We start from the raw sequence: 12724 nt of genomic DNA, 5'->3' as shown, positions 1-12724 counted from the left end.
ATATAGATGATGGTTCAGCTGCGGTCACCCTCAAAGATTTATGTTGACCATTTACACGACTTTGTGATGAAATTTATTTTAAGTCACATTTATTTGAATGTTAATATTATCTTGAATGTTGAGATTATAAAACATACAGTGACTTGTGTCTATGTAACTGGCAAACAGTACTTCTGAATCTTACTTGTAGTTACCTTTAGTCTGCTTTAATAAGAAATCAGCCTGGCATTTCATCAGATCATCAGGATCTGGGGCGTTGTACTTACGTATTTTTAAAGTTGAAGAGAGTCACACCAATCCAGACTGTTCCAAACAGCAGCACGAGGTACAACATGCTGATGTCCCTCCGGCACACTTCCTCTGGTGCATGCTGGGCCAGGTCACTCAGTGTAGTGCTCATGTTGTCTGCGACGGTGGTTGTTACTGATGTGACGGTGGTGGTGGCTGCGGTGGTGATGTTGAGAAGCGTGGAGTTGTCTGAGTTGCTGCTGCTTGCGTAACATGCAGGGACAGAGTAGTAATCCTCAAAATCTGAAAATTTTGAACAAAATATTGTTTTGACTTTTTATATAAATGCAAGCATATACGAGAAAACATTTATGCATACAGCTGGCAACATTACACTACAAAGTATTTACAGAAGAAATGAAACATCGCTATACACAAACGCTGAGCATGCTACAGATTAACAAGAGACTGAGGACAAGGTGTAATTCTCACTGCCAGCACAGTTCTTGAAGGCGTCCACGGCGAAAGCAATAGAGATGAACAGGGCGAATATTTCCTCGGAGGACCTGAAACAAAATCTTTCAGCATAACATCGCTTGACAGTATTTTAGATTGCTGGGGACCTCTTCTAACCAGGATCCCCATGGGTTTCTGGGGACCTGTTCTAGCCAGGATCCCCATGGGTTTCTGGGGACTTCTTCTAACCAGAATCCCCATGGGTTCCTGGGGACCACTTCTAACCGGGATCCCCATGGGTTTCTGGGGAACACTTCTAGCTAGGATCCCCATGGGTTCCTGGGGACCACTTCTAGCCAGGATCCCCATGGGTTCCTGGGGAACACTTCTAGCCAGGATCCCCATGGGTTCCTGGGGAACACTTCTTACCTAGCATCTGGTGTAAAGCATCTGGTGTGAAGTCTCTAGTGTGTGGTCTCTTGTGTGAAGTCCCTGGTGTGTGGTCTCTTGTGTGAAGTCTGGTGTGAAGTCTTGTGTGAAGTCTCTGGTGTGTGGTCTCTTGTATGAAGTCTGGTGTGAAATATCTAGTGTGTGGTCTCTTGTGTGAATTCTGGTGTGAAATCTCGAGTGTGTGGTCTCTTGTGTGATGTCTGGTGTGAAGTCTCTGGTGTGTGGTCTCTTGTGTGAAGTCTGGCGTGAAGTTTCTAGTGTGTGGTCTCTTGTGTAAAGTCTGGTGTGAAATCTCTTGTGTGTGGTCTCTTGTGTGAAGTCTGGTGTGAAGTCTTTGGTGTTAAGTCTAGTGTGAAATGTCTGGTGTGAAGTCTCTTGTGTGGTCTCTGGTGTGAAGTCTCTTGTGTGAAGTCTCTTTTGTGAATTCTCTAGTGTGTGGTCTCGTGTGAAGTCTCTCGTGTGTGGTCTCTTGTGTGAAGTCTCTTGTGTGTGGTCTCTAGTGTGAAGTCTGGTGTGGTGTCTAGTGTGAGGTCTCTGGTGTGAAGTCTCTAGTGTGTGGTCTCTAGTGTGAAGTCTCTTGTGTGTGGTCTCTAGTGTGAAGTCTGGTGTGGTGTCTAGTGTGAGGTCTCTGGTGTGAAGTCTCTAGTGTGTGGTCTCTAGTGTGAAGTCTCTTGTGTGAAGTCTCTTGTGTGGTCTCTAGTGTGAAGTCTCTGGTGTGAAGTCTGGTATGAAGTCTCTAGTGTGTAGTCTCTTGTGTGGTTTCTGGTGTGAAGTCTCTAGTGTGAAGTCTCTGGTGTGAAGTCTCTGTCTCTGGGGTACTGAAGGTTACCTTGTGGAGAACTGCATGAGGATGCTGAGATCAAACACGGAGAAGACCACGAGGAAGAAGGCGTTCCAGAGTCCGACACAACAGAACATGGGCTGGAAGGGCAGGGAGAAGTCCTCGCAGATGCTGTAGATGACTGGAAGAGAGGACAGGTGTGTTAGATCTGGCTCACCTTGTTAATAACAAAGTCAGCTCATCCAATGACCTCCTAAAGATGACACATAACTAGTACACACATCTGGAATTGTGTTTGAAAGCATGATGACTGACTCACACTGTCGGGCTAGGGTGCTGGGGGACCTTGAGGGAAGAAACAAATTGGCATCCATGTATAGATGTAGACAAAGCAATTTTTTTCCCTTGCTCAGCGTACTACAATGAGGGCGGGTTCAGTTACAAATGGAGAAGATGACAGGATTGACACAGGCACTTCCATGTACATGAACCTAGGACTGAAAGACAAAACAAAAAAACGAGTCTAAACCTGTGTATATATGTGTAGATACTATACAAAGTCCTACTTTTAGTGAAGAGGGCCAGTGGAGCCGTGGTGAGCAGCACAATCTGGGGAGTTCCCCCGAACACCGCAAACAGCATCCCCCCAAACATCTGGGAGTACAGGACCTTCTCCACCGCTGAAACACAAGAAAGCTTTCATAAGAATGATGATGAAAATGGAAAATCATTCTCATCTCCCTGGGGAATATACAACCCAAGATACTGTATGTGCCGGGCTAGAAATTGGCACTGTAGTCCTTGACAAACTGCCCAAAAGTACCATAAGGACAAGTAGAAATTTGACCTTTTTAAGGATTTTGCTATGTGTTATCATTATTAGACTAGCAGACAAAAACTGTTCCTACTGGGTACCCATCCACTGCTGGGTGACCAGAGGCATGCTTAGAACCAAGTTCTCCTGCCTGTCTCTGTATGGAGCAGGAGTGAAGCTCATTCAAGTCAAGCTTGCTGAACATGGTTAACCATCCACACATTCTCCATGACCAACCTTATAGATCCCATCTCCCAGACATACTAATCAATAAGACAAAAGATATGTCTACATAGTCTTATAGATGGCCTTGAACTATTTTATTTAAGTAAATCTGTCTTTACCTATATTTGAATAACATTCAGCAAATACTTCAATTTAGACTTATTAAAGATTAGCCCCCATACAAGCTTGTCTATAGTGATACCATAATCTCTTTCCAAGCACCCAGTAAATATGTCAACAAGATTAGTGCCAGTCCAACAGCACTAACAGGATAAAGTATTCCCCTCTGTCTGGCCATTCATTAACTATAGGGCACACCCCATTGTGTATCAACCAATCATATTCCTTTTTATTGTTCTAATTCTTGTTAAATATGTAACAGAAGCCAAATGTTAAGCAGAGGGGGTTTGACGCTCATACCAAGCAGATCTCTCTCCCACAGCCCAGAGGGTTGTTCCGAATCTCTGAGGCATCAACAGCTATATTTTGAGATATTGTAAATTGTTCATTGTTAATTGTTCTTGTAAATAAAATTGTGATTAGTCTTCTGTGACTCTTTGCTGACTACTTCCCCCATGAAAACCAGCATGCCATTTGAACAGAACCATAATTATAACATAACATGCTGGACCACTACTTACAAATGTGTCTCAATATATCCTACCAATACTTCCTGCCAGTAACTATTTTCAAGTCATTTTATGAGTGAATGACCTTTAAAGTGACCTAGACATTTGACATAACTATGGCATGTGACAGGTACAGGGTAAATATCATAAGTCTATCTTAAATGATTGGAAAATATATACATTTTTCATGAATTAATCTAAACTTTCTGGAAATTTTAATGTCTCAGTTTTGAGTTCTAGCGACCTTGACCTTGTATTTAAAAGAACATGTGACCGAGGCTGAGCCAAGTTCAAGCAACCACAAAAAGCACCCCTTTATAAACTACACCAGCAGGGCATGATGGACAAAAGTCAGTTCATTAATCGACTCGTACTTTAAACACTTAGGCAGCAGACAATATAGACCAGTAACAGCTAAAATATAAGTTGGAGTGTTTCTTACTTAGAATCTGATGAGTGTTGTCGGAGTTGAGAACACCAAAGGCAATACACGGCAGGATGCAAGCGAAGTAGAGGAACAGTGTGGTCGACAACGTCTTCAGGATGCTTTTCTTGTCCGCAACACCTACACAACACCAACAAGGTCACACTGTGGATAAACATATACCTGTCATTGTGTCCAGAATGTGTCACCAAGTACAGCCGTAAGACCTGGAATAGTGGACTCAATGAACTTGTGGACTCAATGAAACAGTGGACTCAATGGAATAGTGGACTCAATGAACTTGTGGACTCAATGGAAGAGTGGACTCAATGGAATAGTGGACTCAATGGAATAGTGGACTCAATGAACTTGTGGAATCAATGGAATAGTGGACTCAATGAACTTGTGGACTCAATGGAATAGTGGACTCAATGAACTTGTGGACTCGATGGAATAGTGGACTCAATGGAATAGTGGACTAAATGAAACAGTGGACTCAATGGAATAGTGGACTCAATGAACTTGAGGACTCAATGGAATAGTGGACTCAATCAACTTGTGGACTCAATGGAATAGTGGACTCAATGGAATAGTGAACTCAATGGAATAGTGGACTAAATGGAATAGTGGACTAAATGGAATAGTGGGCTAAATGGAAGAGTGGGCTAAAATGGAATAGTTGACTAAATGGAATAGCGGACTCAATGAAACAGTGGACTCAATGGAATAGTGAACTCAATGGAATAGTGGACTAAATGGAATAGTGGACTAAATGGAAAAGTGGGCTAAATGGAAGAGTGGGCTAAAATGGAATAGTGGACTAAATAGAATAGCGGACTAAATGAAACAGTGGACTCAATGGAATAGTGAACTCAATGGAATAGTGGACTAAATGGAATAGTGGACTAAATGGAATAGTGGGCTAAATGGAAGAGTGGGCTAAAATGGAATAGTTGACTAAATGCAATAGCGGACTCAATGAAACAGTGGACTCAATGGAATAGTAGACTAAATGGAAGAGTGGGCTAAATGGAAGAGTGGGCTAAAATGGAATAGTGGACTAAATGGAATAGCAGACTCAATGAAACACTGGACACAGTGGAATAGTGAACTCAATGGAATAGTTGACTAAATGGAATAGTGGGCTAAATGGAATTGCGGACACAATGAAACAGTGGACTGAATGGAATATTGGACACAATTGAATAGTAGACTCAATGGAAAAGTGGACTCAATGGAATAGTGGACAAAATGGAATAGTGAGCTAAATGGAATAGTGGACTAAATGGAATAGTGGGCTAAATTGAATAGTGGACTAATAGTGACATTGTCCCCCTGAACTATTCTGTAACACATTTTGATCAGGGCCCTGTTCCGTGTGAGGTAAAATCTGTTCAGACAATCATAGTTCTGCGATCGCATTGTGAAACGTCCCGGTGTTGGCAAGGCAATCTGTACATGAGGCTGTTTTCTCATTGGTTAATCAATGCCTGGGTCACAGATTGTCTACACCACAAGTCCCTTCTCAAGGAGCTGCTTTATCATATTGATGGTCAAATGAGCTGCCAAGTTTGAACATACCGTCCTTGTAGTCGGAGAAGTAATGCGGTAAACGTCTCTTCAAGTCATCCTTTATGCCGCGGAGGAAGCCACATCGCATCTTGGGCTGAAACACAACCAAGCATCACATAGTCAGGTTGAAAATCTTCTCACATCCTCATGGCTCCAGATAATTCTTTAAGCCATAGAGTATTTATTCACATGTCATCATTCACGTTGGGTATTGTTAGTTCTCTTTGGTATTCAATGTCTTGGTCCAGTCTATTAGGCTCAGAAGGCTAACTGATCAGAAGACATTTGTGAAAATAATTCTCCTTTTCCACTGTTTCAGGTAACTTGTAATAGGAAGTGTCCTTGTGCTGCTCCACTTGAGTCCCCTGACTCACAATCTCATGACAGTGACACATGGCTACGTTACAACACGAGAGATGCTGCACATCTGTGCATCCTTCACTGTAGTAGCCTTTATACATGATGTCTACATTCAGTTACCTGTACAGACATACGTGAACACAAGCTGAACACTACATTGCGGAACTACACACAGTTACGATGACTTAGTTTATGTATATTATGCAAATTGGCAGCTATCTGGAGCTCTGCATCTAAAGCTCCATAACATGAAGATTGTACATCTCATAAAGCTATAGAGAGTCATTGAGAGAAAGAGTTACTGTGATTAACAGATTTGACTTCAGAGTAGTCAATGTCAAACTAAATGGATACAAGTATCATAATATTTGGTCATGTACCTATACAAAGTTACACTAGTATATGAAAGAATGTTGAATGGTTTCTGACAAGACTCAAAGTTCAACAAATCTGTCTTGGTTGGGCATCTGTTCAAGTTCTTATGCATTTGATTGTGTGTGACATCAGCATCCTACTCTTGACACTAAGTGTGTGGTAACAGCTTTCATTCTATGGCAAAACAATTCATAAATGTACAATCAATTTCTAAAGGGGAACAATTGATACAATCTAATTCTTTTGTTGTTCTTCTTTAAAAGATGAAAATATTTCAGGTTTGTCACATGTTTCAAGTTGACATAAAATATAGTCTAAAACATACAAATTTATAGACCATTTAACCTATAACATGTTGTTCTGAAGCAGTACCTTCTCCTCTTCGCTGTCAAAGACGGCCATCTTGGTCTCTGACAGTTTCTGCTTCTCCGACAACTTATGGGTCTCCTTCTGCAAGATTCCCTTGAAATGCTCCTCGTCCGGCGCCCCCATCAATTCCAGGCGGAAATCTATGTCCGAGAACATTGTTGCAAATGTCCTCCCAGTCTCGAGCTCACTCTTCGTGCCTTTCTGTAACCAACCACATTGCTTATAAACACTGACACAAGGAGGAAACCTCATTCATCCATTGACACATCCAATCAGGAGCTAGAGCGTGCTCGGCTTGTCCAGTGGTTTGCCTTCATCAACACACCCCCACACAAGCATGCACTTGTTTTTTTCGAAAATGCTTACACAATAACCATTATGCACTGTTTCTATCATTTTACTATTAAAACAGGTGTAAGTCCAAAGAAAGTTTTTTCAAATACATTGTACCAGTATTGTTATCACTTATTGTTAGTCATGCAACCAGTAGCTTTGCTTCACCCTTGTAAATTACAACCTGGCCACTGGCAAACAAGTCCTGTGGAACATGATGTTTTGTAAGTCATTTATTGTTAGCTTGGTGGTAACAGGTAATGAAACATAAATCACAAATTACTACCCCCCCCCCCCCCCCCCCCCCCACAATAAAAGCCGATTCCTACAGTGTTCCCTTCTCTGGTGCAGGAGAGGAGTTTTATTGGTAACAGTGGTGCTGTGGTACTACCTACCTCCTTGGTCGGGGTGAGGATGACGATGACGAAGTACACTTCCTGGCACGTCATGCCGAAGTTGGCGGGTGTGGCGAGGCGGGCAATGCCCACATAGCCCTTGGTGATGGAGGGGATGCTGCACCTGGAGTGGAGATGGATGAGATTACGATTGGTCCAACAGTAACTGATTGGAAAACAGTGACATAGGCAATGAAACACAGACAGTGAGAGACAAACAGTGAGAGACAGTGAGAAGCACAGACAGTGAGAGGAACAGGCAGTGAGAGGCAGGCAGTGAGAGGCAGACAGTGAGAGGCACAGGCAGTGAGAGGCAGACAGTGAGACACAGTGAAAATCACAGACAGTGAGAGGCAGACAGTGAGAGACAAACAGTGAGAAACAGTTCGAAGCACAGACAGTGAGAGACAAACATTGAGAGACAGTGAGAAGCACAGACAGTGAGAGGAACAGACAGTGAGAGGCACAGCCAGTGAGAGGCAGACAGTGAGAGACAAACAGTGAGAAACAGTTCGAAGCACAGACAGTGAGAGGAACAGGCAGTGAGAGGTAGACAGTGAGAGGCAGACAGTGAGAGACAGACAGTGAGACACAGTGAGAAGCACAGACAGTGAGAGGAACAGACAGTGAGAGGAAAACAGTGAGAGGCAGACAGTGAGACACAGTGAAAAGCACAGACAGTGAGAGGCAGACAGTGAGAGGCATAGGCAGTGAGAGGCACAGTGAGAAGCACAGACAGTGAGAGGCAGACAGTGAGACACAGTGAAAAACACAGACAGTGAGAGGCACAGGCAGTGAGAGACAGACAGTGAGACACAGTGAGAAGCACAGACAGTGAGAGGCAGACAGTGAGAGGCACAGTGAGAAGCACAGATGGTGAGAGGCAGACAGTGAGAGACAGACAGTGAAACACAGTGAGAGGCAGACAGTGAGAGGCACAGGCAATGAGAGACAGACAGTGAGAAGCACAGATGGTGAGAGGCAGACAGTGAGACACAGTGAGAGGCAGACAGTGAGACACAGTGAAAACACAGACAGTGAGAGGAACAGGCAGTGAGAGGCAGACAGTGAGAGGCACAGGCAGTGAGACACAGTGAGAGGCAGACAGTGAGAAGCACAGATGGTGAGAGGCAGACAGTGAGACAGTGAGAGGCAGTGAGTGAGAGGCAGACAGTGAGAGGCAGTCAGTGACAGGAACAGACAGTGAGAGGTAGACAGTGAGAGGCACAGACAATGAGAGGCAGACAGTGAGAGGCAGACAGTGAGAAGCACAGATGGTGAGAGGCAGACAGTGAGACACAGTGAGAGGCAGTGAGTGAGAGGCAGACAGTGAGAGGCACAGACGGTGAGAGGCAGACAGTGAGAGGCACAGACAGTGAGAGGCACAGACAGTGAGACACAGTGAGAGGCATAGGCAGTGAGAGACAGACAGTGAGACACAGTGAGAAGCATAGGCAGTGAGAGGCAGACAGTGACAGACACAGGCAGTGAGAAGCACAGACAGTGAGAGGCAGACAGTGACAGACACAGGCAGTGAGAAGCACAGACAGTGAGAGGCAGACAGTGACAGACACAAACAGTGAGAGACACAGGCAGTGAGAAGCACAGACAGTGAGAGGCAGACAGTGAAAGACACAGGCAGTGAGAAGCACAGACAGTGAGAGGCAGACAGTGAAAGACACAGGCAGTGAGAAGCACAGACAGTGAGAGGCAGACAGTGACAGACACAAACAGTGAGAGACACAGGCAGTGAGAAGCACAGACAGTGAGAGGCAGACAGTGAAAGACACAGGCAGTGAGAAGCACAGACAATGAGAGGCACAGAGAGTGAGAGACAGACAGTGACAGACACAGGCAGTGAGAGGCACAAACAGTTAGAGGCAGACAGTGACAGACACATGCAGTGAGAAGCACAGACAGTGAGAGGCAGACAGTGACAGACACAGGCAGTGAGAGGCAGACAGTGACAGACACAGGCAGTGAGAAGCACAGACAGTGAGAAGCAGACAGTGACAGACACAGGTAGTGAGAGGCACAGAGAGTGAGAGGCAGACAGTGACAGACACAGGCAGTGAGAGGCAGACAGTGACAGACACAGGCAATGAGAGGCACAGAGAGTGAAAGACAAACTGAGAGACAGGCAGTGAGAGGCACAGGCAGTGGTTTTTTTGTATTTTTTGTTTGTTTTGTTGTTTAACGCCGCACTCAGCAATATTCCAGCTATATGACGGCGGTCTGGAAAATAATCGAGGCTTGACCAGACAATCCAGTGATTGACATCATGAGCATCGATCCACGCAATTGGAATCGCTGACATGCATCAACCAAGTCAGCGACCCTTACCACCCGATCCCGTTAGTCGCCTTTTACGACAAGCCTAGTCGCCTTTTACGGCAAGCATGGGTTGCTGAAGACCTATTCTACCCCGGAATCTTCACGGGTTGACACAGGCAGTGAGAGACACACACAGTGAGAGGCACAGACAGTGAGAAGCACAGACAGTGAGACACACAGTCAATGAGACTGAATATCTTGACAACAGATCTGCATCATCCATCTGGTTGAGGATGCTGGAGATATGAGTGCTTAAAATGGATCCAATTTTGTACTTTATCTGATGAGATCCAAAATCAATTCTATCTGGTCAAACTGAGAGAGACCAGGGGCCCGTTCCACAAAGTTATCTTAGCGCTAAAATGATTGTAACTCCCCTACTTTTACAGTGACTTACGACAGTTGTAATACTACGAGCGCTCTGTTGATTTCCCTGATTCTCCGATGGAAACACTCACATGGCACAGACCCAGTTCTGATCATAGTCAAAACCTCCTCCGTCATCAATCTTCACCGAGCTCTGGATGGTCCTGCTCAGCTGATGCACTGCACGACACAAACACATCAGCAAATACACTTCTGTCACTTGTATCAGTACACTGTCTTAAAGAATGTCAGCCTGCATGAATACTAAACAGAAATTGTGCAACTCTGGTAAATGTCAACAAGTATTCACTGCATGGCAATAGTATAGGTAGACATACTCTGTTCACCACAAGGCGATACTACACTCCATGGATATACCATAGGTACACATTCCTATGTTCACTACACAGTTATATTATAGGCAGGCATTCCTATGTTCAGTACATGTATACACCATAGGTACACATTCCTATGTTCACCACACAGCTATACTACAGGTAGACATTCCTACGTTCACTCCATGGATATACCATAGGTACACATTCCTATGTTCACTACACAGCTATATTATAGGCAGGCATTCCTACGTTCACTACACAGCTATACTACAGGTAGACACTCCTACGTTCACTAAATGGATATACCATAAGTACACATTCCTATGTTCACTACACAGCTATATTATAGGCAGACATTCCTATATTCACAAGACAGCTCAACGATAGGCAGACATTCCTACGTTCACTACACAGCTATACTACAGGTAGACACTCCTACGTTCACTAAATGGAGATACTATAGGTACACATTTCTATGTTCACTACACAGCTATATAATAGGCAGACACTCCTAAGTTCACAACACAGCTATACTACAGGTAGACATTCCTATGTTCACTTCACAGCTATACTACAGGTAGACATTCCTACGTTCACTTCACAGCTATACTGTGGCATTGAACATGAAATAACACCTACCACAGTCGGTGGTGAAGAGAGCGGACTTGGCCTGGTCGGAGCTGATGGGGGAGTCTGTGCCAAGCATCTTCTTGAGGATGTCATCCACAATCACGTCCAGGTTGGAGTGATGGATGTCAAGCAGCAGCACCGTGTTGTTGAGGAACTTCTGCACGTCCATCGTGGCCCGCACCTCGTTGGTAAAGTCCTTGAATGGCACCCTCTGTACACAATAGGACGTCACTTTTAGCGTACAGAGTGGTACATTATGGTACAGGGCTATCAATAGGACGTCACTTTTAGAGTACAGAGTATTACATTGTGGTACAGGGCTATCAATAGGACGTCACTTTTAGAGTACAGAGTGGTACATTGTGGTTCAGGACTATCAATAGGACGTCACTTTTAGAGTACAGAGTGGTACATTGTGGTACAGGGCTATCAATAGGAAGTCACTATTAGAGTACAGAGTGGTACATTGTGGTTCAGGGCTATCAATAGGACGTCACTTTAAGAGTACAGAGTGGTACATTGTGGTTCAGGGCTATCAATAGGACGTCACTTATAGAGTATACAGTGGTACATAGTGGTTCAGGGCTATCAATAAGACGTCACTTATAGAGTATACAGTGGTACATAGTGGTTCAGGGCTATCAATAAGACGTCACTTTTAGAGTATAGAGTGGTACATTGTGGTTCAGGGCAATCAATAGGACATCACTTTTAGAGTACAGAGTGGTACATTGTGGTTCAGGACTATCAATAGGACGTCACTTTTAGAGTACAGAGTGGTACATTGTGGTACAGGGCTATCAATAGGACGTCACTATTAGAGTACAGAGTGGTACATTGTGGTTCAGGGCTATCAATAGGACGTCACTTTAAGAGTACAGAGTGGTACATTGTGGTTCAGGGCTATCAATAGGACGTCACTTTTAGAGTATAGAGTGGTACATTGTGGTACAGGGCTATCAATAGGACGTCACATTTCTTGTACAGACCATTTGTTTGTCATAACTCATATACAATGCCAGAAAGGGATATCTGACATTGTAGCCTGTAGTCTCCATGAAGAAGGACATTACATACTTAACTCAGAAACTGGCGATAAACACTACCCAGGATTTTTTGTGGTTTTCAGTGTTCTCACAAATGCATACAAACACAGTCTGAGTCAAAACATGTTCACCAAGTTTGGATCTTAGGACCAGTTTCAGGAGAGGAGGGGTTGGCAATACCTGATGTATGTATTTTCTATCTTAATGAAAAATTCATTCCCAAACAAGTATCGACAAGAAGTATTGAATCATGAGAATGGAGTGTAAAGCTACCATTGTGGACAGAAAGCAGAGACACGTTCATGTTTCATGAGTGTTTGCAAAACAATCTGCCCACAAAAAACATACAAAATTCACAGTGCAAACTGATGTTGCACCGTTAGATCACCGGTAATTAATTTGAAAAAATCTTTTTTGGCAAAACAATTTACTACAGTGGGTCGTAAAGAGGTTCATGTGTTTAGACAAGTATTTTTAATTCAATAAGTGCTGGTTTACTGATGTTACAGAACAATGAACAGATCTACTTCCATCAGAGAAGACTCTGCTCTGACAAGGTGCTTACAATGGCCAGTCGCTATACAAAGCATTACATCATT

General features: G+C 43.8%; 1 protein-coding gene across 3 annotated transcripts in view; it reads right to left on the bottom strand.

Moving 5' to 3' along the window:
* LOC139449617 (solute carrier family 4 member 11-like) overlaps window positions 1-12724 on the bottom strand; it is a 51322-nt gene that overhangs the window by 13263 nt on the left and 25335 nt on the right. For all 3 annotated transcript variants that reach the window (XM_071231091.1, XM_071231090.1, XM_071231092.1), the window contains 10 exons: window positions 11089-11290; window positions 10204-10291; window positions 7412-7535; window positions 6687-6884; window positions 5589-5673; window positions 4026-4148; window positions 2482-2595; window positions 1964-2096; window positions 721-794; window positions 267-531 (listed from right to left, as the gene is read on the bottom strand). In XM_071231091.1, coding sequence (XP_071087192.1) covers window positions 267-531; window positions 721-794; window positions 1964-2096; window positions 2482-2595; window positions 4026-4148; window positions 5589-5673; window positions 6687-6884; window positions 7412-7535; window positions 10204-10291; window positions 11089-11290 — 1406 coding nt within the window. The remainder of the gene's footprint in view (window positions 1-266; window positions 532-720; window positions 795-1963; window positions 2097-2481; window positions 2596-4025; window positions 4149-5588; window positions 5674-6686; window positions 6885-7411; window positions 7536-10203; window positions 10292-11088; window positions 11291-12724) is intronic.

This window comes from Haliotis cracherodii, unplaced genomic scaffold, assembly GCF_022045235.1.
Source record: "Haliotis cracherodii isolate W230 unplaced genomic scaffold, xgHalCrac1.p SCAF_8, whole genome shotgun sequence".
NCBI lineage: Eukaryota > Metazoa > Mollusca > Gastropoda > Lepetellida > Haliotidae > Haliotis > Haliotis cracherodii.
The sequence above is the reverse complement of the archived record's forward strand: the minus strand, read 5'-3'. Positions and strand labels throughout refer to the sequence as shown.